Source organism: Dromaius novaehollandiae, chromosome 8, assembly GCF_036370855.1.
Source record: "Dromaius novaehollandiae isolate bDroNov1 chromosome 8, bDroNov1.hap1, whole genome shotgun sequence".
Taxonomy (NCBI): Eukaryota; Metazoa; Chordata; class Aves; order Casuariiformes; family Dromaiidae; genus Dromaius; species Dromaius novaehollandiae.
In genome coordinates, this window is record NC_088105.1 from 23381473 (window position 1) to 23407586 (window position 26114).

Here is a 26114-nt window from a genome sequence, read left to right on the forward strand (position 1 = left end):
ATAAAGATTCATCCCGAGAACTCATCATGCACAGTAATTTTTGAATGAGTTTCTCTGAGTCTCTATAATATTCTACCGTGCCAAAACACACTGTGTGATGGAAGCAGAAGTGTGAATGGGGGTGTCAGAGCTCCAGATCTTTCTCTCCTGCTACCCCACCCGCAATCCTGCCCTATTTCAGTATCTTTCACGAGAGCCATTTTCTGCTTCCTGCCTTTTAAAAAAAATCATTGTGTTCATTTCAGAGCTCTTAGATCGCAGATAGACTATGAAAGTCTATGGTTTTGGTTTTTTGTTCATTTTCTTTTGTGTTTTTGTGAGTAAAATACCAACCAAACAATAATAAGAGATCTCTGGAGCTTTGCCCATATGATATCCTCAGAGCTAAAAAGAAATCCGTATCATCAGTGAAGCCCTCTCTAGAGAGATTACATATTTCTAACACTCTTATCACAGCAAGTAGATTTGGGAACAGTATTTAAATGCGACTTTTAGTTGACGATAGTATTTTTCTGTTCTGTAAATGTTTGGTTGCCTGTCTGTCTTCTGCCTAAAAGACTTTACACAATGCTGTAATAAAAAGTACTTAATAAAGTTGAAGCAAAAATGAAGTAGGTCACAATCAGTTAAGAGTATGTTTATAAAAGACACATGATTTTTTCATTTGGACAAAAACTGCTGCTTCCTTCAGCATTCTGGACTGAATCCCTCTGGCTCCAAGCCCCCTGGATTTGTCTGGTTCTGGAGCTGTTTATTCAGACAGATGTTCTAATTTCTTCATCACCTGTCCTGGCACAAGTTTTCTTTCTTTTTTTCCCCTATTTCTTCTACTTGCACAGTGGAAAATTTATTTTAGATCTAGACTTCTCTGATACTGTCATTAACTAACACAAATAATATGTTGTGATTTTGTTTGTTTTGCTTTTGTTCTTAAAAAAAATCTACTTTTTTGATCAATAAATTACTTAGGCCATAATCTTATGGCCATAATCCCCTTTCCTTAATTAGTTTACACCATCAACCTGTTTATCTGCCAATATCTGTGGCTTGATCTTCATTCATCACTCTTTATTTCTGTATTTATTTCTATTTTTTTTTTAGAAGGTGGTCTTTCTTGGCTTAAATGCTTCAGACCGTCTTTTTTGCCTCCAGTTTGATTACTGCTCACTTAGGAGAAAAAGAAATGCTGTTATTCTGTACACAACTCATAGCATCCAAAAATGTCTGTGCAGACCACAGGAAAATTTGGCACTCTTCATTAAATATACATGCAGTACATCTGGATTAGGCACATATTTAAGGCACATTTTTTCTAAGAAGAAAATTATTTCTATTTTCATCATGCAGTGTTGGTTGGCACAACACTCCTGTTGTCTCTTAAGAGGGGCATGCTTCACTTGTTACAGAATCTGTTTAATTTTTTTCCTGATTACTCTGGGGCATTTGTTGTCTCTATACCAGTTCAGCTGAACAACATCAGTGCCCTGGAAGTTTGCAGCCATAGTTACTTTTCATAAAAGTGTGTGAGTTTCAGACTTGTAATAAACTAAAAGGATCACTGCACAAAAAATTACGGCTTTTTAGTAGTCTGCCTCCCCCCCCCCCCCCCCAATCCAGGAATGCCACCCACACATCAGACCATGACCTCGAGTCTGCCTCTGCATTCCTCTGTTGGTTGGGGGTGGGTTTTTGTTGTGTGTTGCTTTTGCTTTTTTTTTTCTTCCCCTTGAAGTAATGTTTGAAGCAGATACAAACACTTAGTAACTAGTAATTGACCTTTGCAGAGTTCCATTATAACCTGTGTGTTTATAAGGGAAGCCGCACTGTCCCCTTCCCCAGACTTTTCAGGCAGTAGTAGCATTCATTCACTAAATATTCCTGATCTGGATTGTATTTTTCATCTGTTTTTGAAAAGATAACAGATGACTCTATTTGTGCATTGTTATGCTGTTAAGCAGTAGCTTGTTTTGAAACCACAGATTTTCTATCTTTCAGTTTAACAGTCTAGCCTTAACATTTAGCCTTCAAAACAGTTTGGATTGGAGCACTGGAGAGCAGCTTAATAATCGTTGAAAATGTTAATGAAATTTGTGAACTAAAGATGTAATTTCTGAGGTCTTACCACCTTTTTCTTTTTGATGCAGGTTTCTGTGACTAAAGCTGACAGATCCCTGGGCTTTGCCATTCAGACATGCTTTGTTTCCCCATTTTCAAATCCGGATAGAATGTCTGATTACACCATTATAGAAAACATTTGTCCAAAAGATGAATCTGTTAAATTTTACAGCACTGAGAAGGTGAACTTTCCAATACCACATGCACAGAAGGACAAAAAACGATTTAGCTTTGTGTTTAAACCAGTATTCAACATCTCACTGCTCTTTCTTCATTGCGAGCTGACTTTGTGTACAAATAAAGACAAAGATACTCAAGGATTGCCTAAGGTCAGTAATTTATTCCTGTATAAACTTCTGATTTCGGTGAAAAAAAAAATTTTTAATCTGAGCTTTTAAGTGAGTGAACAATTTCAGGTATCAATTCTTTTATTGAGACTTTACATTAATTTGAATTGATGTAATGAGCATCTTTAGACTCAAGATTTTAATAGGCAAGACTTACGGTACATTTTGACTGCAAGACATTTTCCACTTAATTTTCATTAGGTGGTTGCATGGGATAAATAGAAATTGCTTTTCATTATGTGAGTAGTTCAGATTTTTCTTTGTTATTCACATCACATACCATTAGCACAAACAAGGTTAGCTTTAATCTTCAAAGGCCTGCTGAGATAATATTGCAATTGTTTTTGATCCTTCTGTTAGGAATTGTGAGATTAACCTGTCTCAGTAAAACTTGGAAGGAAAAAGGTTGGCATTTATTTGCTGCATTTCAGCACCATACATCTTGTGTGTTCTTATAGTAAATTTACTGTCCTGAATTGGTCTAATATATCTAAATAGAATTCACATTTTCTATCTGATTGTTACAAAAGAAAATTACCAAGTTTTGCTTTATAACTAGTTGAAGGGGCTGTAAATTCCTTGTTAAAGAATGCATTCTAAGACTTCTGAACTTACTTTTACTTTTGGGAACTTACGCATATAACCCTTAAAACATAGTTTTTAAAGATGATTTGTCATTATTGAACAACACATTTATTAGTATTGGCCACCAGATTTTAAAAAAAAAAAAAAAGGACATTTGTTTTGTTATCCTAAAATAAAATAATTACTACAACTAAATTCAATAGTAACACTCTCATGAAGGTTAGAGAGTTCTTAATGAAGGCAACGTTTGTGTCCTGAGCACAGCTGAGAATTACCTTTGCCAGTATATTTCACAGGGATTGTTTGGAGGTTCTGATAATATTCAGATCTCCTCTCTCTCTTTGGCAAGCAGTATTTTATAAAATTGATAATGAGGCAGCTGTGCAGGTGCTTCTGCAGACATCATAGATATTCGGAGTGAATCTCTGACCTCACACACTGTTTTTTCCATCTGCAGTGCATTCCTCCTGATGAAGCATGCACCTCGCTCAATGTGGATATGATCTTGGCCATGATGCACAGCAAGAAAACTTTCACCAAGCCCCTCGCTGTAATAACTTATGAAGTAAAACCAGAAGGTATGAAAATGCATTCAAATTGCTTAATAAAGTTATATATATATTGTATTATGTAACATGCAGGCCATTGAAACGGGGTAAAAAAGAGTGTTCCAAGTATGTGCAATTGTATAATCTTATGGTGTTAATGCGTTTGTAAGATGTTATTTATTTAGACTTTTCCCTGGCCATAACCATCATGGTAGTTGGTTGCCATTTTCTTAACCTTCTTTACTGATCTCCAAAGAAGTGGTTTTGCCTACACACTCTGCTACACAAGAATATGGGTTTGATGAGTATGAATACAGCATTAGTGCTTCCAGCAATTTATTGTTGCTCAGAGATGAAAGGCAGTGCTCTACTCCCTGCTGTATAATTTCTTTTTGTGGTGGTAAATATATATGTAGGAATAACAACAATGGAATTAAAAAGCATTGAGAACACTAGAGCCTGATAAGTTCACAAAGCAAGGGGTGACCACCAGAAAGCCACTCATTAGTTTATTAGACCATTAAGAAAAAAAGGATAAGATGTGTAAAGGTATTTTAGCTCCATGTTGGTGGGGCTTGTTTGATTATGTAGTCTTCAAGAAAAAAATTTGAGGGTGGCTTTGTAGAAGTGCATAGGTGTTCCTTAGTGCTGTAGGGCAGTGACCTCTGTTTGACAGATCTCTTTTGCTGTCTCTTCAATACATAAAGTCAGAGCAGAAGCTTTCCGGAAACCAGGATGCAAAGGGGATCGATGTACAAGTAGCTGTCCACCTAGTTCCCTTCAAATGATTTGCTTTTGCAACACGAATCCTTTTGGTCTAGACAGGGCTCCCCAAATAGTGCTGCTGCATGTTCCATGGCAATTCTTAAATGTGTGTAAACCTGAGCCATGGAGAAAGTGTCTGTGAGCAGGCAAACCATGCGCCAGATGATGTAATGATTATATCGAGTTGAAGAGTTAAGAAAGGCTGAAGAGAGGAAATTGGGTCCAGGCCTGTGGGAAGAATGGGGAGCAGATGAGGATAATGAGACAGAGTAAGGAAATATGATGCAAGATGGCAGTGCATGGCATAGATATAGTGTCTTTCTTTGAAAGCTCTCAGGCTGTGTGAAAGGAGGGCGACAGCGAGAAGATGGAGGCACATTACCTGCTGCCCATGTGGGCAGGCTCTCAGTGCACTAAGTCCTGTGGCTGCCTTTACTGCCAGTAGCAACAGCTGCTGCTGGTAGCATCCCCTGCTCCTGCTGCTGGGATGGCACCCGAGCAAGCCAAGTCTGGGATTCGCAGCCTCTTGCTCTGAGAAAGAAGGGAAGGATGAAAAAGGAAAAATTTAACTATTTCACAAGATACGAGGTCATAGAAGGAAAAAGAAGAAACAGACTGAGATAGGGATCTCTTTTGACCTTTTTAATCCATATGTGTGGAGGGGTTTCTTTTTTTTTTTCTTTAGTGGGCAGTTACTCATGCATGAAATTTTTGATCGTCTTTGCAAGAGCTTTAATATTTTATGCAAACCTTTGAGGAAAATAAGATTACACAACTTTCCCTTTAGCTGCACTTTAGGTGCATTTATTTCTTTAGGGGTTTTTGAATACCTCTTTTCTTATCTACGTCTTTTTCAGAAGGAGTGAAGCTTTCATCTTGTGATGTTTCTAATGAATGTTTTTTTATCTAGCTGTTGTTGTAACCATTCAAAAATAGGAAACCTTAGAACCTGGACTTTAAAAGGCTGTGAAGTTTTACCAGCATGTGTTGAAAGCTTTAGAAAAATGACAAAGCTGGCTTAAGGACTCTGTTCCTGTGACAAGATCACCAACCTATTTAAAACCAGAGTCCAAGTATCTGGGCTCTGATTCCTCCTTAGGTTGCTAATTTTCCACTGAATACTGTGGAAATTAAGACTGTAACTAAGAATGAGTAGCCCTTCTGAGCTTGGGACATAGTAGTTCAGCAGCAGGTTGTTTTGTTCTGTAGCCATAAAGCTTTCAGATCCTGTGTATCCTTTCTGAGGGTAGCTTTGGAGTCTGTAAATCTCTGCACTGGTGGGCCTGCCATGGTGCTGCAATTGGTGAGGACAGGTTAGAGTGCTTCACAAGCTGTGAACATAAGCTGGGGGAGGCCCAGATCACCTGTGACACAGAAAAGCCTTTCTTAGGTAAAGGCTCCAGCTATCTGCTGTTCTGCTGCACTAACTGGATGCATTACCAAGATTAGAACAAAAAAACAAGCCTTGACATGCTGTTAATTTGCTGGGCCAGAGGAAAGTTCATTTTAATCAAGCTGCTCTTCACTCTAATATCTAGTTATACAGTCTACATGACAGCTTCAACCTAACAGAAACCACCCTTCCTGACCCAAAAGGAGTCAAACATGCCTTTGGCTTTCTTTTTTTAACTGCAATTAACCTAGCTGATACCAATACAGTATTTATCAACAATTTTCATTACTACTAGAGTAGTGGCAACTAAATCTGTATGTATATATTTGAATGACTGGGATAGTTCTGTTACTTGTGAGAAATAGCAGTGCTCCACTGAAGAAAATGGCAATATGACAATACTCTGTAGCTTGAGGATATGCCTTGCGTATTGACGAGAAATGAGAACTTATTTCTACAGCTGCATTTAATTTGAAAGTTTTTCTTAGTGAATCCCTCTGACAACAGCAATGGTCATATGTTTTGATGCATTCAGAGAAGCAGGGAATGTATGTGCATTATCTTTTCCTTTTGTGTGAGCATGGCAGTTTAATTAGAAGCTTTCAGGGGCTTTACTTGGACATCAGAATCTTCCAGTTGTGTGCAAAGGCTGTTTGAAATTTTGAAACGCTTTTCAAGGAGCGTCAAAGAATGAGGATCAGAAATCCTTTAACTTCAGTTGTACAGTACATGCTTTTTAGTCTTCAAACGATTTATAGTACCATGCAGCATTGCTAGGGGACATAAGCAACAACTGTTTCTGTTTAACCCTGCAAGTCAGCTCGTGGTTTTTTTTTTACAAAATTCTGCTTAACACAGATCAAATCCTCTAAGAAAAAAGGCAAGTATTTGATCTGTAAATCTGGTACAATTAAAACTGTGCTTTGGGCCTGATTCTGTGCTCTGCCTTTTTGCAAAGCTCCCACTTTATTTCAGTGATTATTCTGTTGGGAATAAGTAAATCCTACAACAAGTTCATCTTTCAATAAACAGACTTATACTCTGAGCTCTATTTCCCTTCCGATGTGTGGGGCATTGTGTGCAGCTCCCATCTCTGACTCTGCTTAGAATGTTGTCTTTGTGAGAAGCACAAGCTCTTAGTGTATAAAGACGAGCTAAATTTATAAAGACCAGTTACAAGACAACAGCGCAATAGAGCATTTTGTTGCATTGTGGGTGATTTAGTCTAGCTGTGGGATGTTTGATGGAAATCTCCCCAGCATATCGCAGCTTTCAGACATAATACAAAATGGCATGTTAACAACGTAGCTTAGTTGCTATGCAGTTGTTCTGCAGTGAATCAAACAACCCCTTTCTAAAAGCCAAATGTCATTTTTAGCCAATACATGAACCTAAGATTTGGAGGAGAAATTATATCGCATTACTGAATAGGAGAATTTCCATCACAGAGGTGGTGCTCTTCATTTTCTTTCGTGTGAACACGCCAGCTTCTGTTGTTGTAAACCATATTATTTGAGTTACTGCTGTTGGATCTGCTCTCGAAGCCAATGAAGAAGTCATGTGCATAACATTTTGAAAGTCAGAAAAAATTGATCATCGCAGAGGTGTCTATTTCTTTATTCCGACATCAAGCTTTTGACTCTCATTGACTGTAATCAGAATTGTGTATCTAAATGAGAATAACTCTTATTCCACCACTGATTCTTAGCTATTTACAAGATCAGTTGCTTACATTATTGCAGTAGAACTTAATGGAAGCACCTTAAACCTAACTTCATGTCATACTCTCCGTTTGCACACATTTCCGTTTGCATTCTAGCATTTCAGTCTTTTTTTTTTTAGTAACTTCAATGGAAGGCATATAGATAGTCACTTAAATGCTAGGAAATATGTGTTCTTCTGTTGAAATAGTCTGTCAAATTCATTGTTTGTTCTAATTATTCTTGAGTATGGAAATTTAGATTACTATTTCTCCAGCAAAGGGAGACAGGTCATAGAAAAGAGGTGAAGGGAGCAGCAGATAAGTGCCTCTATCCTACAGAAGTATAGAAATCTATGATTATTTTTAAAAGCTTACTGCAGATGTTTTTAAATTAAATGTTTTCCTGTACCTCAAGGCTTCTCACCCACTCCTTTATTGCTCTGAGCAACCCACATTAAAATGTGTGGTAGCATGTGAAAGAACTGGATGACTGGGGGGAACTGATAATGGGATACAGAGGCCGTCATTGACTAGCAGAGTTTATATTTTCTATAGAGAGGCCAATGACAGAAGGAGCATGGAAGGTATTTCCCCTCACCTCTGAAGGCATTCTGTTCAAGCCTGGGATATACCTATCATATACCCCTACCACGGGAGTGTTTGGACAATCTGATAGTGCCATTACCCATGTTTGGGTACCCATGTACTGTTTAACTCTTTCCTGGTTTCAGTCAAGCCCTCTTCACAAATCCTACATTCACTTATGCTTTTGCGGTTATGTGCATTTGATGACTTTTCAGCTTATTTGTGCATGCTTGCATATGCTCCTGCGCATACACACACGCGTGTACGCACACCCCTATATTCTCACCTGTTTCCTACTGCTGTTCCACCTGTTTTCTACCATCCTGCCAAGAGTGATCTAGAAGACATAACCAGGTGTTATACCAAATGACAGTAATGCAGTTCAGGACTAAAATGGTTTTTTGGATATTGTAGGATTGTTTGGATATTGTTGGAGAGACTAATGATCTTACAGAATTTTACTGGCAGAATAGTGCTGCCATTTGGGTTTAAAAAGTTAAAGCATAGTTTTGGTTTTAAAAAAAACCCTTTAAATAAAAAATAATATTTCTTTTCAGTATTTTCAGAGTTACTGTGTTTACTTAACAATTAGACTTATTTTTTCAGTTGCTAAAGATACAAAAACAGGTATTGGGACATTGTCTCATCAAATCCTTTTGAAGGTGATGCAATGAATATGCTCAGATATGCCAGAATTTAAATGAGATCCCTAGGTTACTGGGCAGTCAAGAAGCAAACTGCAGCTCACCAAACAGGCCCTTGGTTCAGAAAGCAGAATCTCTGCCTCTTCTAGCTGAGGTGGCACTCTTGGAGAAAGATGGAGAGAAGCCAATAAAGCAAAGGAAAGAAAAATTCTTCTTCTTCTTTTTTTTTTTTTAAACACTTAACAGTTTTTAACTTTAACACTTTTAGCAATCTATCATATCATAATACCAGCTTTTCTTTGGAGGTGACATTCGTTGTTTGACCTTTTGGTAATTTAGCAAGCTGGTATCTCATATTGGTGATTGGTGAGTAGTCATATGAATGCAATCACCTTAAAGCAGCCTTTGTGATCTGTGTAAGAGCTCCACATGCAGATAATCAGAGTTACTGCAAGTGAGAACTGGTGACATCTGGGTGGGGAAGACTGCAGAGGTTGCAAATCTGCCAGCAAAATGTATGCTGCTTGAACTATACTGTAGACATATGTTCCTCTGAAGAGTAAGCAATATATAAATGGAATTTTTATAAGCTGATGCAGGTTATTGAATTTGAACTGGTTTTCCTAAAGTTGCTGGTTTGTAAAAATTACAATTAACATCTTTCTGCCAGATCAGGTCCTGCAGGCTGCTTACATGCTATATAGGCTGTATGTGGAACTCTGATAAATGCTTTTGTTTTAAAACAGATCCGTCCCTTATAACGCCAAATGTGAGACAGACACGTAAGTTAAACCTATGTCTTTTAAGTCTTAAACTTTTGTCTAGAAATTATTAGATCAATGAAGAAAATTATCTTTACGCTTTCTGAATTATAGTGTGTGTTTTGAATTTTAGGACAGAACAGAATTCTGACTGTATTGCTGCTAGAGACGTTCCTGTTGATTTTTAGAGAGAGAGGCTGTGATCATTTGTATATATGAAAATCACATTTGAGAAAACATGTCTGTGATAAAATATTGGCTTTGAGAGTCTCAGCCTTAAGCGAGTTAATTTGCGGATGTGTGTGTTATTTCCCCCTTGTCTGCCAAGGCCACAGCTTCCCAATACGAGAGTTTCAGAAACAATGTCATCTTTAGGAGTTCCCATATCCCACCCCAAGCCTCATTCCTACCCTGCAATGCAGTTGGCCACGTCATCTCTGTGGCACCAACACTTGTGGGATCTCTGAATTGATTTGGATTAATTTATTTTTCTTTTCTGCTTTTTTGACAGTGAATTTTATTTTTAACCAGGGTCAGTTACTGCCCTTGTTTACATTGCAGCCCCCTGTAGTGGGGTGCTGGGCAACTGTGGGTTGGCGCTGCTGGTGTTCCTGCTGCTGATGTAGCTGCAGAGAGATCTGTGGAACCCCACTGCAGGGCTGCAAATCTCTACCTTGGTTAAGAGCACAAGTTGATTTTGAGGGGGAGAGAGGGAAAGAAGTGTCACTAAAGGCAATAAATAACAGGAAGGAAAGGAAGATTTGTACTTAAAAACAACAGTGAATGGAGACAAGGGGAAACTAGAAGGGGAAATGCAAAGAAGGTGGTTTCCTCTACTCCTCTCCCTATATCTTTGGGACCAGGATCTAAATTCACTCAAAATAGCAAAGAGAATGAGAAATTACGCTTCTGCCATTTCAGCCTCCATGTGACTTTCTGCTCACCAGTAAGTCTTCTCCTAAAAGGAGAGGACTCTGGACTGGTGCCTTGTAGAAAAAACAGATGAGTTTAGGAAGTTCTTTTAGCTTTTGTGTTTAAACTGATGAAATGTGACCAAAGGAATCAAAAATAGTTCCATGTAAGAAATGGGAGAAAAAACATCTAAGCCTTTATCTGGCTGAGTTTCTCCATCTCCATGCAGATTGGTTGCAGGCACCCAGAAGTGGGTCCTGCAGGACTTTGTCAACAGGAACCGCTAGAGAATACATTTGCCACAAAGGGAATTGCCCTGAGGATCTCAGGAGCTGTTGGGCTATGTGCTCTCCATAGGGATATCCGTTGGATGCAGGAAGGTTTGTAGTTACTTGCATAGTTAGGGTGTTGGTTGTGTCTTGAGAACTGAAATTCCACTGAAGGATACTACTGAGAAGATCCAGTCAGCTCATTTCCTGGCCAGCTTAGTCAGTAAAATGTTATTCACTGGTCTAAGCCATTTTGTGTACTGGGAGACATTAAAAATACTGAAACTAGAAAACAATTTTGTAAGAAAAATTTTCCCCAAATGATTGATGAAGAAGTGATTTGAAGTGTTTCTAATCAGGAAAAAGAAAAACAGAAAAGCCAGAAGTTTCTCTGTTTGGACAGTTAACATTCAGTGCAATACATCCAGAAACGAGATGCTGTTACCATTCAAATGGTACTGTAAAAGGGCCTCTCCCCTAGAAAGTAATTTTGTGTGTGTGTGTGTGTTTCTATTTTTGTGTTCTGGAATTAATTTCAGTTAATGAAAGCATTGCCAAATGTGAAAAACAATTGTTTCTATTTATGTTTTCGCTGACATTTTTTTGCTGGCATCAATTCTCTCTCAATAGCAGTTCCGTTCTCCACCTAGATTTCAAACTGAAGTTGCAGGAGATGTAGGGGAAAGTTTGCTTGAATGTCAGGACATATAAATAAAAAGCATATTTTTCCAAAAATCTCAGCTTTTTTAAAGCATATTTTTAAGTTAAATTTAATTGAAAGTTATTAACAGCCAACTGAAAATGCTTAATTTCTGCAGTGTTTTCAGGATTTGGATATGCTGAGCTGTGGTTTTGCTTCGTGATGTGGAACAGTTCTTAATGTTCCCTGAAAGCATCATTTTTATTGCCTTCATGCAAATCTACTAATCTCTTCCTTAAAATGGTGCTTAATTAACTATGAATTTTTAAAAAACTTTTCCATGAAAGTGTAAGGGAGAATTTTGGTAAAACACTATTTGTCACTAAAAATGAAAAGCCCTGATTGTGTATCATTTACCTTTGCAGCTGTGTTCTATGGTCTCGACACCCTGACTGTCGTGGGCATTGCCTTTGCAGCATTTGTAATTGGAGCACTGCTTACAGGGGCGCTGTGGTTTATCTACTCTCGCACGGGTAAGTATAAGGGCTCTCACAAACCTCATTGCAGATCATGCCACAGGGGATGCAGTGTGGTCTGAATCCTGAAGGAGAGGGGAAAGGGGGTAGAGGTCAGCAATAGCAATCCTGCCCTCTTTTCTTACTCTCTGTTCTTATTAGGGTGTTTTCCAGCAACTCCTCACTTGAGCCTGATGGTATGTATCAGCAGATTAATATCCGCCCCTTCCCTAAAGGGATATATTTTGCCTTATGAACATGATTTAAAAATTGCTAAAAGAATATTAAATGCTAGCCTTGAAACCTCACCTGGGATCTGAGAGTAAAACTTAGCATTTCTGGGTTGTGCATTATCATCAGTAACATCTCTGTATTTGGAATTTAGTTAACAATTGAGTTAATGGATCCCTTTTGGCTCACAGATTTTTATTTTATGTTACTGAAGTAGGTTGATGTGACTCGGAATGTGCCTAAGTACAAGGAATAGGCCAAATGGCTAAGAAGATGCCGTATTTATGTAGGCATTTTCCCAATATAACTACACTTGAAAATATTTCTTAGGCATTGATTACGTAGACATTATGCCCCAGTTTGATTATTTATTCCTCTATTCTTTAACAACTAGACTAAATTGACAGAAGTAGTGTATAATCTCATTCAGTCATGTCCAAGCAGGAATTTGCATTGGTTAGAAAAGAGTAACCAGGAGTGCCTCAATTAGGGCAACCTTTATGCATAGATAATTTTTCAGTAACTTCTCAGAATTTTCTTCCATAGTAAACTAAGTTAGCAGAAATACAATGCTATAGGAAGAAGAGGGAGTTTAGGCAGCTTTTTGTTTCATTAGGCAGCTTTCTGTTGCATGTAATCTGCAGTATGGTAAGGACCAAGACTGGGCACTCAGGGGGCCTCGATTTGCAGCATCTCACCTTGGTTGCCTGTGAATTGATGGGTATCTCAGAGTCCCTGCAGCATAACAGACTCTCAGCTGCTTCCACATCTGACCTCGCAGGACCCTGCCAAGGTCTTTGGGAGGTGGGGAGAACACAAGGTCCAAACGTGTGCAGCTCCAAGGCCCTGGAATTCTCCCCAGCCCACTGCAGATTTTTTTCAGCCTCCATAACCTCATGGAAAGCTGTCTAGGAGTCTGAATCTGGCCCTGTCAGGTCAGAGCTTCTGTAAATATTATGACCCAGGAGCTTATGTTAATTTGGAAAAAAAATCTGCTTTTTTTCCATTTGGCTGTACAGCTTTGTATAAGCAGTTTAGTACTCCTGAAAGCATCAGCTGTGTATGAAGCTTGTTTGGAATTCAAAGGCAAATATGGAAACTCTGAAGGTTGTGATAATATGCATGAATAGTATGCCTCTGCCTCACATACTACTGAAACATTATGGAAGAAGTATAGGTGCTATTTTAATGGGTAAATGTGTAAATTGAGATAGTAATTTCCAAATAGGTGGCCTTTATTAACAAAAAAGTTAAAATAGTTCTTTAATTAATGTTTGCTCCTGTGTTTGTGGATATTGAAGCTCTGTTCATATACAGAGCCATCTGTAAACACACGTTGCATGTCAGATATCAACTGTGTTAAACTTCTTATAGTACCACAACATGACATATAGGACAAGGAATACAATAATGAGAGCACACTGGGAAGCTAGCATAATAAATCCTTCAGCAGCAATGGCACTTGGACCAATTCCATTGTAGGAATTACAGTAACAAACTCCACTGCTCATAGTTACCATGTACAAATAGTGAAAAGTGCAGCTCCTCTGGCTTCGTGTTTGAGAGATGAAAATAAGGGAAGAAAAAAGGCCGGAGAAAAAGTAGTAGTAACTGGGAAGAGAAGAAAGGAAGGGGATGTTGTAACTCATCGGATCAGAGAATCACAGAAATGAGATAAGAAAATTGTCTGGGAAATTATCTGGGTCAGATTTTCAAAGGATTCTTGAAGTGAGCCTATGTTCCTGTGCACATAATTTTTCCATGCATAATGACTTGTATCAACAGGGTGGAACTTGCAGCAAAGAGCAGTGAAGGCTCTGGCCGGGACAGTCTCTTAGAGGACAACTGCTCTGGCAGACAAGATAATCCAGTTACAGTGAAATCATTTTAGAAACAGATGAAGATTATTTTAAAATAAAAAAGCAAAATATAGGTAATCTAAACATCATGCATAGAGTGGCTGTCTTTTGCAGTTAGCGAATTCATCCTTTGTTGAATTGTGCTCCAAAATCTCAGCTTTTGTTTTAAGTAATAATGGGTCTCTAACCCATGATTTAGAATAAAAGTTGGAAGATGTGAATTTATTCTAAATTTGTGTTTTGGTGATGCTAAGACTTTGCAGGAAGCCTAAAATGCTGCCTGCGAGCATGGACAAAACTGTTACTAGTGGACAATATCACCTTGGGATGTGAAGTGAGGTATTTCTGCTGCTGTAGTTCTATAAGCAATACAGCAAAAGAACACCATTTTTGCCAGTAGTAAGAAGGTTTGCCGATACACTTTTATCAGTATGCCTCTCCTGGTAGACTCATTCTGGCATGGAGGAAGCTTTACATGAATTAGCTTCTTTGTTCATCTTAATAGGTTTGTTAACATTAAAGCCTCAAGCAACTGATAACAGAGAACTACAAAGTACGTAGAATTTCATATCAAAATGTTGAGCAAGGATTGTTGTGGGGGTTTTTTCCATGTAAGGCTTTTGCTGAATTTAGTAATGAGAACAATCAGGGATTTTCTACTAAAATATCAAAAATACTCTAGAATCTCTGAAACAGTTCAACATGGAGTACAGGTGTCCTAAGGTACACAGGTGGTAGGGGAAGAGAGAGGAGGAAGCTATGATTGTGGGAACTGAAGAGGAATTTTAGCCTACTTTTCTGCCAAAGGGACTTCCCTATTTTAAATCCTTTCTCCAGTTGGTTAAAGCACTTGAAAGGTAGCTGAAAGCTTTCCACAGCAGTGTTATTTCTATGTGGAGAGGATCCAAGAAAAAGGGAAAATAGGGGAGATGTGCTACAATGACCCAGATTTACCTGGGTCTCTTGAGAGGAAGCAAAACTTTTGCAGTGTACATGGGTGGGGGAAACCCTTCAGAATTTAACTGTGTAAATATCTATGAATGCATGTCTTTCTTAATGGGAACAACTGACTATGTTTAGGAAAGGACATGCACAGTCTGATTAGTTAGCAAGTAAACTTACCCCAACCATATAAGCTGAACATTGTGTTGCACAGATTCAGTCAGCTCCCTCTCTTAAAAGAGGGCTTTTCTTCTTCAGACAGTGTACCAAGTTAACAGGATAAAATGTTCCAAAATTGAGAAGTTAAAAGCATCTTTCCTCCCCCACTTCTCCTTTTTATGGGATCTGATTTAAAATAAACTGACATAGCAACCAATTATATTTGGCAAATGGAGATAGAAAAGCAAACATTCAGACTTCCTGGACAGGGAGTACAACTGGCAGCTTTCCTAAGTGTGAATAATAAAGTGCATGTTGTCACATTCAGATGGGTAAAAGCTTGTTTACTGTCAATAGATGAGACATGTCCATTTTGAGTAGTTCTGGTTCAGTAACATTAGATACATGAAGCTGTTTACACAAAGAAAGCAGATGGGGGTGCCTCTTTAGCTATAATTTGCTCCGCATTTCCTTAAGTACTTTTCATGAATATTCTTTAAAAAAAAAAAAAAAAAAAAAAAAAAAGGTTTTTTTACAGATTAGCTAGGTGATAAGGAAATAAGATGTAGTAAAAATCAGCCAGTCCAAATAGACTAGACTGTGTGCATAATTTCACTGTTATTTGGATTCTTTTGTTGAGCACAGTGAAAATTTATCTTTGTTCCACAAACTGACTGGTACATCAGAAATGCTGATAATATTCTAGAAGTGAGGCACAGGAGAGGAAACTGAATTACATCAGAGAGTTGCCACTGAGAGAAGGGGCTGTCACCCCAAACTGAAGGGAAGATACCTCCTAAGACACTTTACAAGAAAAGCTGAGAGGAGTAGACAATGCTCTTTGGCTTGCACGGAGTCTCTGTTGCTGTGCTTGTCACTTAAAAAAAACAAAACAAAACATGTATTTAGCTTATAAATGAATTTATGGTTAAATATATACAGATTGTATTGATATGCTGTGGCTGACACAAAGCTATGTGTAATCATGTGGTTTGTAAAATGGGTGACAGTGAAACTGTAATAAGAGCTAACAGCAGGGAATATGGGCCAGTTCTACATTCTGCAGAACTGTTCTCTTGGCAGGGCTGCTGAGGGGCCCTGCTGAGGGAATGCAAGTAACTGCAGTTCCTACATTCAAATGGTAACAGCTTTTTCTAATGTTGTTGGGGGTAGGGATTAGCAGTTTTGTTGTTTTCTGGGTTTTTTTTTTTGGTTTATTTGCTTATTTTGTTTTAATGAAAGGGAGTTTGTTAGTCACTGCCTATTGTTCAGTACAAAAGGAAGGGAGACCTGCTGTACACAAACAGCTGGTGGACAGGGGAGCAAGTTAGGAGGGGAAAATATCCAGGCTAGGTTTATGAAAGCTTTGGCAGCATGGTAACACAAGACACTGTTTTGATGCAGTTTATTCTGATGAGATACAAAGCTGTTTCCAATGAAAGTTAAACCCATGCTCTTTGTAGATAAATGAGGCTAGATTCTGATCTGTTACATGTAATTAGAAACCTGCAACTCATTGGATATCTGTACACTTATTTCTTGTACTGTGGAAAATAGAATCAGAATTGCTCACAAAAGTAAACTGCTGAACGTAGTGCTGAATTCAGGAGCCAGATTCTGACCTTCCCTTTAAACATCTCATTGGCCTCCTGGCAATGTTTTAGTTTGTGTTTCTTCTGTCCTGCCCCATCCCTTCTTTCCTGCCCATTCCCAAACCAGTAGGATGTAAGGTGAAAGCTATGTATTGTGGGGCCTTACATGTGCTCACAGCTGTGATTGCAGCATGAGCCAGCAGTGAACCCGGCAGTTTCCATTACAAACAACACTTGCAACCTCTGCTGTGAGAAATCCTGAGACCTCCCTTGTTTACAGCAGACTTTTGAATACATAACAGCCTGCAGAAGTACCTTTTCTTTATCCCGTGAAAGTCTGTTGACTTTGGCCTGAGATACAAAGCGTTAAATCCACGCTTCCTCCCTGTGACTCGCATTCCAGAGGAGGTCTCGGGAATGCTCAGCGCTCCGGCAGCGCAGCGGCACACAGGGCACGAGTGCACCAGAGCAGCTCCTGTGGGAGGAAATGGCTTGTCCCCACCGTGTAACCCTCTGGGCACAGTATGTGCTTCCAGCAATCAACCTGCCACTGGAGTGAACGCTCTTGAGCAGCAGCTTTACCGAATCCTGAGTACGGAAGAAAAATTGGGCTGTACCTTTCTTCGGCTACTCTCACAGACTGGGAGCAACACATGAAGCAGGAGATACATCGCCGCCTAAACTCACAAGGAGATCTCCCAGCCTTTGATTTTTCTCAATCATTCCTGACCATGATCTAGCAAAACATTTTCTCCTTGTTCCTTTACTGGGAAAGCAGCTGTGTTGCTGCTCTCTGCCATAGTTAGTCCTGTAGCTCACGTAGAAGTTAGTCTCTCTCTGGGTTACTTACAGTGCTGAGTTCACAGGTTCATATTCTGATGATGATCTCAAGGGAGGGGGCAGCTACGGTGCACGCTATATAAACTTAGTTTTGTCCTTCTGTTTTAAAGAGGCTATGTTGTAATGTTATTAAGGTTGCAGATTTGAGCACTGAAACTAAGAAAATGCCACGTTTATGGTTTCCTATGTGGCCTCAGTATGATCTTTTGGGCATACGTACTATGATGCGATCTTTGCTTACATACAAGTAGGAGCTAGATTTTTCCATAAGAGCCTAGGCACGTATTTAGAAGGGATGTGAAGAGAGCAGACAAAAACTAGGTTTTATCAGGGGTCATAAACCTGGCTTTTTTAACTTCTGAGTGCTTGATTTGGCAATACAAATAACAAAGGGCTTGTAATTTATTGTCAGCAAACAGTTAACAAGAAATGGTGAGAATCGTTCGATGTATTATAAATGCTACAAATACTATGGTACTGTAGGGGAACTTTCTACATGTTATGTTTAGAGTAAATCAAGTCAAACTTGCAGGATAGCCTCTTTTTTTACACTAAGAAAACTGGTCATGTGTCCGGATATGTGGGATCCAGCTGACTGAAGAACATTGTCTTCAGCTCCAGCTTCTCAGTTTTAGTAAACATGCTGCTCCAAGAACTGGTATTAAAACAAAAGTTGGCCTTTCTCCATAAAACAAAAAGCAATAAAATGATCTGAGTCATGTAGCAGGACCCATTTGAGGGACAGCTGACAACAGAAGATGGATAGTATCTATCTGGACAGTCTCTGCCAGCTGCTTTTAAAACGATTAGGCAAACAGTATTGTTTTCTCCATGTGCATAGCAACACTAAGGTGACAAAGTCTAGTAAAATTTTTAACAGTATTCTGTTTGAGATCTGTCACCCAAGACATGAATTTTATGGAAATAAAAACCACCAGAAGATGAAGAGTCGGAAGGAACGGATTATTATTTTCTGTGACAACTAACATCCCTTTCCCCCCGCCCTTCTTCTCTCCCCTTCCCTCAGGGGAAACGGCCGGAAGACAGCAGGTCCCCACATCCCCACCAGCCTCTGAAAACAGCAGTGCAGCGCACAGCATTGGCAGCACACAAAGCACCCCCTGTTCCAGCAGCAGCACAACCTAACGCCGGGGAGAGCAAAGCTACGGAGCAGCTTAGGAGAGCAGAGGTTCAAAGGACTGTTTGTTGACATCAGCTTTCTGAAGTTAAAAGGATGAATTCAGTTTCTTTTGAAAAAAAATGAGGAGGGATTTTTCTACAGGAACAAAAAAAGAATTGATTTTCTTTGGGGGAAGCCACTGTGTGTGTGTGTGTGTGTGTGTATGTCTGCACACAATGTGTGGGTAAATACAGCCTTTTGGATCTTGTATAGCATATTATGCTATATGTGACAAGGCTACTAATTTTACAGTACTGCAATCTGTTCAAGGGGTCTGTGGACCCTCAATGTGAAATCTATGCCAGTTTGGAAAAATGCTGCTTTATCTATACACGACTTTTTTTTCCCCTAAACCTTCTCATTGATATAAGGTATTTGTGAAGGGAATTCAACAAGATAAGCAGAACAAAGATTTTAGGTCAAAGGTTTTCTATTTGTCTAAGCAAGAAAGTCTCAAGGTCAGACCTGTTTGCTTAATAACATTTTATTACTTCAGCTATGTTTAGCCGCTTTTGAGTAACCTTTGTTTTGTTAAACTTACTGCTACAGCATCTCATTTGCTTTTCTGCTGTGTTTGTGGCTTCAGGTTTGTTCCAGGTATTTTTGTTTTAATATGCATTGATTTGGTAATTGGATTAGAGCACACTCTGACATTCCCCTTCTTGTTCTTTGGGCCAAAGCTCTGGGCCAAAGCTCTTAAATAAGAGATTTTTTTGTCCTACTATATCAAATGCAGACACACACAAACATTAATTCAGACAAATAATGTTCTGGTGCACTAATGTAGATGTGTGTGTACATTTAATGGCAATGTCTTTATGCAGGTAGATGTATATGTAAATATACAGAACCTAACACACCTAGTTTAACAGTTGGGAAATTAGCCCGGTGTTCCTTCCAGACATTAAGAGTGAGAGTGTGTGTGTGCGTGTGTATATACATATATACACATATATATTGTGTGTGTATATACATATATACACACATATGTATATGCATATATATGTATAGTTATACACATATATGTGTATACATGCATACAAAGACTGGCTCTTCAGTTTATAGTTAGGTAGATAGATGAGATAAAAAAGAAATAGGTGACAGTTCTAACGCTTTAGCTCCCCCAAATTCCCTTTGAATTAAGAGGTATTTTTGAGGGCACAAAGAATGTACAGTAGAGCCTGTTGCTTGTGTAAACTACTGCCTATAAAAATGAAGCTATTCTATTAAGATAATTGTGCAGTTGTTTGTGTCAAACTGTTGTATGAACATTGCAGTCAGATCGTCCCAAAGTAGTGTTGGAATGCGGAAATGGTAGAAGGGTACTAATTGTCACAATATTTTTTTCAGTGTCATGGCCATATCTTGGCCTTCAAGTAGATGCCAAGTGGAAAAAAAAAAAAAAAAAAAGATATTTCTGAATGTGTAATTCTTTGACTTATGTTGCCACTTTGCATTTGTAATGTGTTCTACTGATCCTTCTCCATTAAGGGAAATTAACATTGTTTTCCTTTCAAAATGAGATGAGTAACTTCCATTAATTTTAGTACAGATCACTTGTGTTCTGCAAGAGGAGAAGGGGATTAATTACACTAGAGTGATAGTCTGCTCCAAAGTCTGAGCTGCAGATTCTTTTTCTGATTCTATACTTGTGCCTTGCTGATGCCAGGATGGTCAAAGTGCAAGATATGCAATAGATATAAATGCCCAGAGAGAAGAATATTACTCCTTTTAAATCAAATTTGATAGTAATCCTGCAATCATGTATGCATCTGAGTAACTGTACATGCCTTATCCTTGGTGGTGCAAGCACATACTCAACACTGCACATTATGCATAGCCTCAGAGTCAATGAAGATATTCAGTATATACAGTTAAGCACAAGAAAAGTGTTTTATGTTACCAGGCCCATGGAGTACTCCTGTTAACATCAACAGAAATTGTCTCGTAAGTATAGTTATCCTCATGCATAAGAGAATACAGGATTGGTTTCGTTATGAGGTGTCAGGAGAATGAACATGCTACCTGTGTGGTTGAAAAGAAAGCGCTTTGCCTAACCTTCAGCAGAATGTATTGTATAAGCATATTCTATGTGTAAAATCTTTAAAGATGTCTTCAAAGAAGACTAGAGTCTTTAAATTCAATCATAGCTATATTTTACTACATTAAATTTGTGTATAAAGATATATTTAAATGTTTTAGACAAATGTAAGTTACTCTATATGAAATGTTTAATTTCAGTTACTGTGAAATTTACATATTTTGTAAATTCTTTTCCCTGTTTTAACCCTTTCCTTCCTCAGATATTTTATTAAGTAGTTTCTCATAGGAAGTATTATATTCTGTTGTTGAGATGATCAGATTTAAAACTTTTATGTAAAATAGCTAATTGTATATTTTTGAGAGAAACATGCTGCATTATCAATGTTTTTATTAAAAAACTCTAATTTTAAAATAATTTACAGATTTATATTTACCGTTGGATAAACCAAAAATTATATATAAAGATCAAAGACTCAATTTTATTGGCTTGTATTTGAAATACAGTTTAAATTAACTAAACTTGGTGTACTAAGCTGTTTAATTCAGACATTTCAATCAATTTGAAATAAATGGCTATTGGAAGTTATCAAAAACACATGTAATTATTTAGCAGATGGGACAGCCATTTCTGCTTAAATAGACAGAGAACTAAAACCGGGCATTCCCAGTTAATAGCTTTATCACAAAAATGTATAGTACTTAACCAGCAGCTATTGAGCTGTCTGCAGTTTACAGTACCGATACATTTGTAAGCTCTGCTTTTGTAACAGCCATTCATATCTACAGCAAGTTTCTTTATTAGGTGTGGCAAGCTATTTGAATGTTAAACTGCAAAGCCACCAGTTCCCAAGTCTGTCGAACTTGATCTTGCCACACTTACTTCCATGGGGCAATATCTACCGGGTGTAGAAAACCAGCAAGACACTGGTGTCCTATTCATGTCTCAGCATAGGCCTTTGAAACAGGACTTATGAGGGACTTATTTGGTGCTGGGTCTCTTCACAGTGGTAAATTTCTGGGTAGTCCAATTGACTCCAAAGGGACTTCTTACACAAGAATGGGAGGACTGGGCTTCAAGAGATACCTTCTAATTGTAAAAGCTATTATTAAAATACTTAAACTCTGAAGTAGACTGTTTGTTGTGTCATGGATTGTCTAATCACTAATTTTAACCTTTTACAGCATTTGGTGTTGACGTTATTATTTTAATGTTTCAAGAAGTCAGAGCTTTCTGTGTTAGGCTATTTTTGTAGCATTTTCCGCATGGAAATGGATTTTGCAAAATGTCTGTAGATGTTGATGATTGTAAACTTTCCCCCTGCCCCTTTGTAACAACTTCTCTTGTATGTATGTACCAGTCTTTATGTTATGTATATCTACCTCATGCTTCACAAGAAGACCATACTGTTGGTTGTGCTGACAGCCCTTCCTGTGAGGTGACTGTTCTGCCCTGTTGTTTGTTTCTCATTCATGGGGATGTTCACAGAATTAACAGATTTTCGCTACCATGTTCGTACCAGTTCCAAACACCATATTCTCACCTTAAAATAAGTAAGTAATCTTAAAGATCCAAATGTCAGATTTTTTAAAAAAACAAAAAATGGGAGAAATGTACCTGCCAATACCTGTGGCCAGTCTGAACACCCCATTTGTATTCCATACTATGTTCAGTATTTCAGACTTGTGGAAATGCTTAGCTGTAAAGTTTTGATAACCACAGTGTCATGTCATCTTAGTCTCTTGTGCATAATAAAGTATATATCAATTATTAAGAAATGATGCAGTGACTCATTTATTTGAAGTAGTACAGATACCAACAAACACTGACAAAAGCAGTGGATCAGATTCTGTCTTACAGCCTGTGTCCTCCTCTCCCATAAACTTAAGTGAGAACTGTCTGTGTTAAGGCAGAATTTGGTTTCATCTGATCTTAATCATTTTCTCCTTTCTCTGTTCTTTTATCCGTTGACTTTTGTCATTTTCTCAATATCATGGCTTATTGCAGAAGTCAGTAGACATATTCAATGAAATGCTACCATTTTTCACCCTAAAGTGCGAAGTTCTGATCCTGCAGGCCTTTAGTTGCTGCACGTCAAGATACTGCCTCAGTCCAGTCCTGTGCAAGAGTGACAAAGCCTGGCTTGAGCACAGTCAAGACTAAGGGTCTGCTGATGGACCTCCAACTCAAGCAGCAGAGCCCTCCTGGTCTCTTGTACCCTTCACTGCAGGTGTACTGGAGACACATGAGCATGACGTGAGATACATTTTCAGTACTGAAGGGTCTTTCTTTATTAGAGCAGGTAGTTTACCCATGTATTGGCAGGACAAGGATTTGGATGATTACTATCCTAGTTACTGCTTTGTTTCTCATATTTCATGTAAAAAAAATATTCTTTATGGGTGCTCTGGGGGCCCTCCTCGAGTCGTTCAAAGGTTTTGGTTATTCACCTACAAAATAAAGTTGCCTAAGGAAAGAATCTAAATTGTTTAATGATAATGTTTTAATGTCAGGATTCCTTCAGTACAGGAAAGAATATTTATAAGATGCAATTATAACCTTACAGGTTGCTTATGAGCTATAACTCACAGAGATGCAATAGATTTATTGCTTCAAAACAACCATATTTCAGTTTCTGGATTAAGACAATTTTTTTTGTCTTTGGAACTGAGCTATCTTGAGCTGACTCTCAGCATAAAGATACTGAGGCTGTTCTTCACCTTTATCTTTAAGATTTATATTTGGACTGAAATATGGTGCAAAAGCATGATCTATGTCTTACGTCAAGATTTAATTTTAAAATGCAATTAGTAGCCAACAAATTGTGATATGATATTTGCATGAATGTTTTTAGACACAAAGTAGTAACAGTCTTACTGTATTGCAAAGTAAGCAACAATATTTTAAGTGTTTGTTTCTGCCAGGCATTTGTGCATAATATAAACATTTTGGAGAGTTAAAATATACCTGCAAGTGTCAGTTTCAAGAAAAACGCAGTCCAGATCTTTTTTGTTGTAAACAGAATATATAGCAGCATTCCCTCCAAGACAATATGAAAGGAAAAGGAGCCAATATTTTGATACATTTTCATAGTTGTCATTTTGTAATTGTAAAGCAGATCTTTATGAGGCTGGAAGTCCGTTCGCAGCTTCGTTTTTACATTATATTCCTAGTTCTTCAGCCATACAGCAGGCCTTGAGAACCTGTGTGCATTTATACTGCTGGGATTCTTTGCATAAGAAAGATCAAATTACATCACTTCACCTATCCAGACAAGCTTACAGCTTAAATTACATTTTTATAGATATTCATTTGCTAGAAGCCGTAAGGGAGACTCTGCAGTGTGTACAGAAGACGTAGTATATACCGAGGTGACTTTAGCCTGCTGTGCAGTCAGTCTCACTTGTCTAGTATTTGGTTCTGTGTAGTATTACCATTTTACTTTGTTTAGAAAGAGTATAAAAAGGAATTGATTTACAGATAGTTGGGAAAAGCAGCACAAAAATGTTATGTTTGCACTTTTTTAAAATGAAAATTTTTTTCCATCCAATTATTTTAGCATGTGTATCTGAAGAATTGGTTAAAAAATGCTTGGGTGGAGTCTCTTTTTCACTCTGCTGTTACTTATTGCTGCTTGTAAACTGTCTATGACAGTTCCAGTAAAGAACATACTGTATGTACAAAAAAATCAGAATATTCAGTGTCAAGCAGAGAAAGCTGATGAGATTTAAAGATACTTTATGTGGCTCAGCGAAGTCACTTTCTGTTTTGTCAGCTATGCTGATTTTTATGGTATCCCAGTTAAAAATGCAGTTCCTGTAAGGCAGTGTTTTGTTCCGAGTTCTCTAAGCGTGTAACTTCCAAATTTTCTTTGTAAGTGGAATGAAAGGAACAAAAAGATCCAGTCTGTCCTTTAATGCAAATAGACATAGCCCATGGAGTCATAAGAATTTGGGACTTAGGTAAAGTCTCTGCTTTAAAAAATACTTTTGGTAGTCCATGATCCTAAAAGTGATTAAACATTAGCTATTAAGAATGAGAAATAAAATAAACAGGAGGATTAAAAGGGTCATACACACAGAGTATTTTCATCAGGAATATTTAGCCTTTTACAAATTATTTTAAGCCAAAGCATGTGATGGAAAATTTAAATCACTGAACGGAAACTATAAAATAACATGAAGGAAGCAGTTAGTGTCCAGAAATGTGAAGCTTAAGGCTCACGCCACACGTCACCTGAAAAGGAGCTTGGCCAGCTTTCGCGGCTTTGGGAGCCCCTGCTGCGGGAAGGCACCGCACCGCAGCCCCGCACGGCACTGGAGGGGGACCCGGCTCCACCAGAGAGGTTATGTGTCACCAGAAATTCTCTTCTGCGGGTTGCGAGGCATCAGCAGACCAGGGAGGGTTACTACTGACAAGTCTCGTGAGACTAACTTCGGGCTGTGTCTATCCTTGTGATAAGCAAGGATAGACAGATTAGCAAATAGTTGCTTTTCAGGCAAATAAGCTTTCCATGCAAGCCAAGCAGTTTTCTGGCTTTTGCCTGAAGAAAAAGGACCATGAACTATAAAGGATACCCATAAGGAATCAGTAAATCAAATGACAAATTGAAGTGCTGTTACTTACGGTTGTCAGGTCATAGGTACTCATGTTGCAAAGAGGAGAACAGATAAATCATTAGTCCTGCCTTCTGGGTAACTCCTTAACTGCTAAAAAACACACTTAGAAATTCAAAATAAGGATCTCTATGATGAATGAAAATGAATTTCTTCCTTTCTCTCGTCAAAGGGATGGTCTCATTCCTGCTGCCATCGCAGTACAAATTCAGACCTAAAAGCAGACAGCTGCTTCCGCAGAGGGGAGCCTGGAGGCTCGTCTCACTCCTTTGAAACTGGCTGGGGCAGGGGGCTTGACTGATGCCATCATCGCCTTTATTTCTAAGCAGTTCAGTCATTTGTACTTTTTTCCCTTTCCTGCTGTGGTGTAACGGGGTGCTTTGGCCGTTCAGCCCCAGAGTGCATGTGGAAGTGGAGGCCAGGTGTGCTGAGGAGAGGAGCTGTTGGGACCCTCCCCAGCAGATGAGGCCACAGGTGTCACATGTCCCTGCTAACGGCCTGCAAAGCAAGTGAGGAAAAGAAAGAGGCAGAAGGCAGAGCTAGCAGCTTCCAAGCTAGAGCGTTCCCCTGGTATCACGAGGGCTGCAAGCCGAGGTGTTGTGCAGATGAAGGCAGGTGGGCGCCCAGAGAGGTGCGGGAAGCAGGGCAGCCTTTCCCTTGGGCTTTGGGGCCTTGCTGGAAGGTTCTGGAGGGTGGGGGTGGTGCGGGGGGTGTGTAACTCATCAAGTGACTCAAAATGGCGGCACGTGGGCTGCTGCCAGACCCAAAATGGCAGCATGCTGCTCAAGGGAGCCTGTTCTGAGGCCCTGCTCAGAGTGGGGGCTCATGTGAACCCCCAAACCCACCTGGGGAGTGAGCAGGGATCCCCTGGGG

General features: G+C 38.8%; 1 protein-coding gene across 2 annotated transcripts in view; it reads left to right on the forward strand.

The window, feature by feature from the left end:
- The window catches only part of TGFBR3 (transforming growth factor beta receptor 3), a 128927-nt gene extending 106524 nt beyond the window's left edge, over positions 1 to 22403 (forward strand). For both annotated transcript variants that reach the window (XM_064515926.1, XM_064515927.1), the window contains exons 13-17: positions 2145 to 2444; positions 3505 to 3625; positions 9431 to 9466; positions 11692 to 11799; positions 18432 to 22403. In XM_064515926.1, the coding sequence (XP_064371996.1) occupies positions 2145 to 2444; positions 3505 to 3625; positions 9431 to 9466; positions 11692 to 11799; positions 18432 to 18550 (684 nt within the window). In that variant the 3' untranslated portion in view covers positions 18551 to 22403. The remainder of the gene's footprint in view (positions 1 to 2144; positions 2445 to 3504; positions 3626 to 9430; positions 9467 to 11691; positions 11800 to 18431) is intronic.
- The last annotated feature ends 3711 nt before the right edge of the window (positions 22404 to 26114 follow it).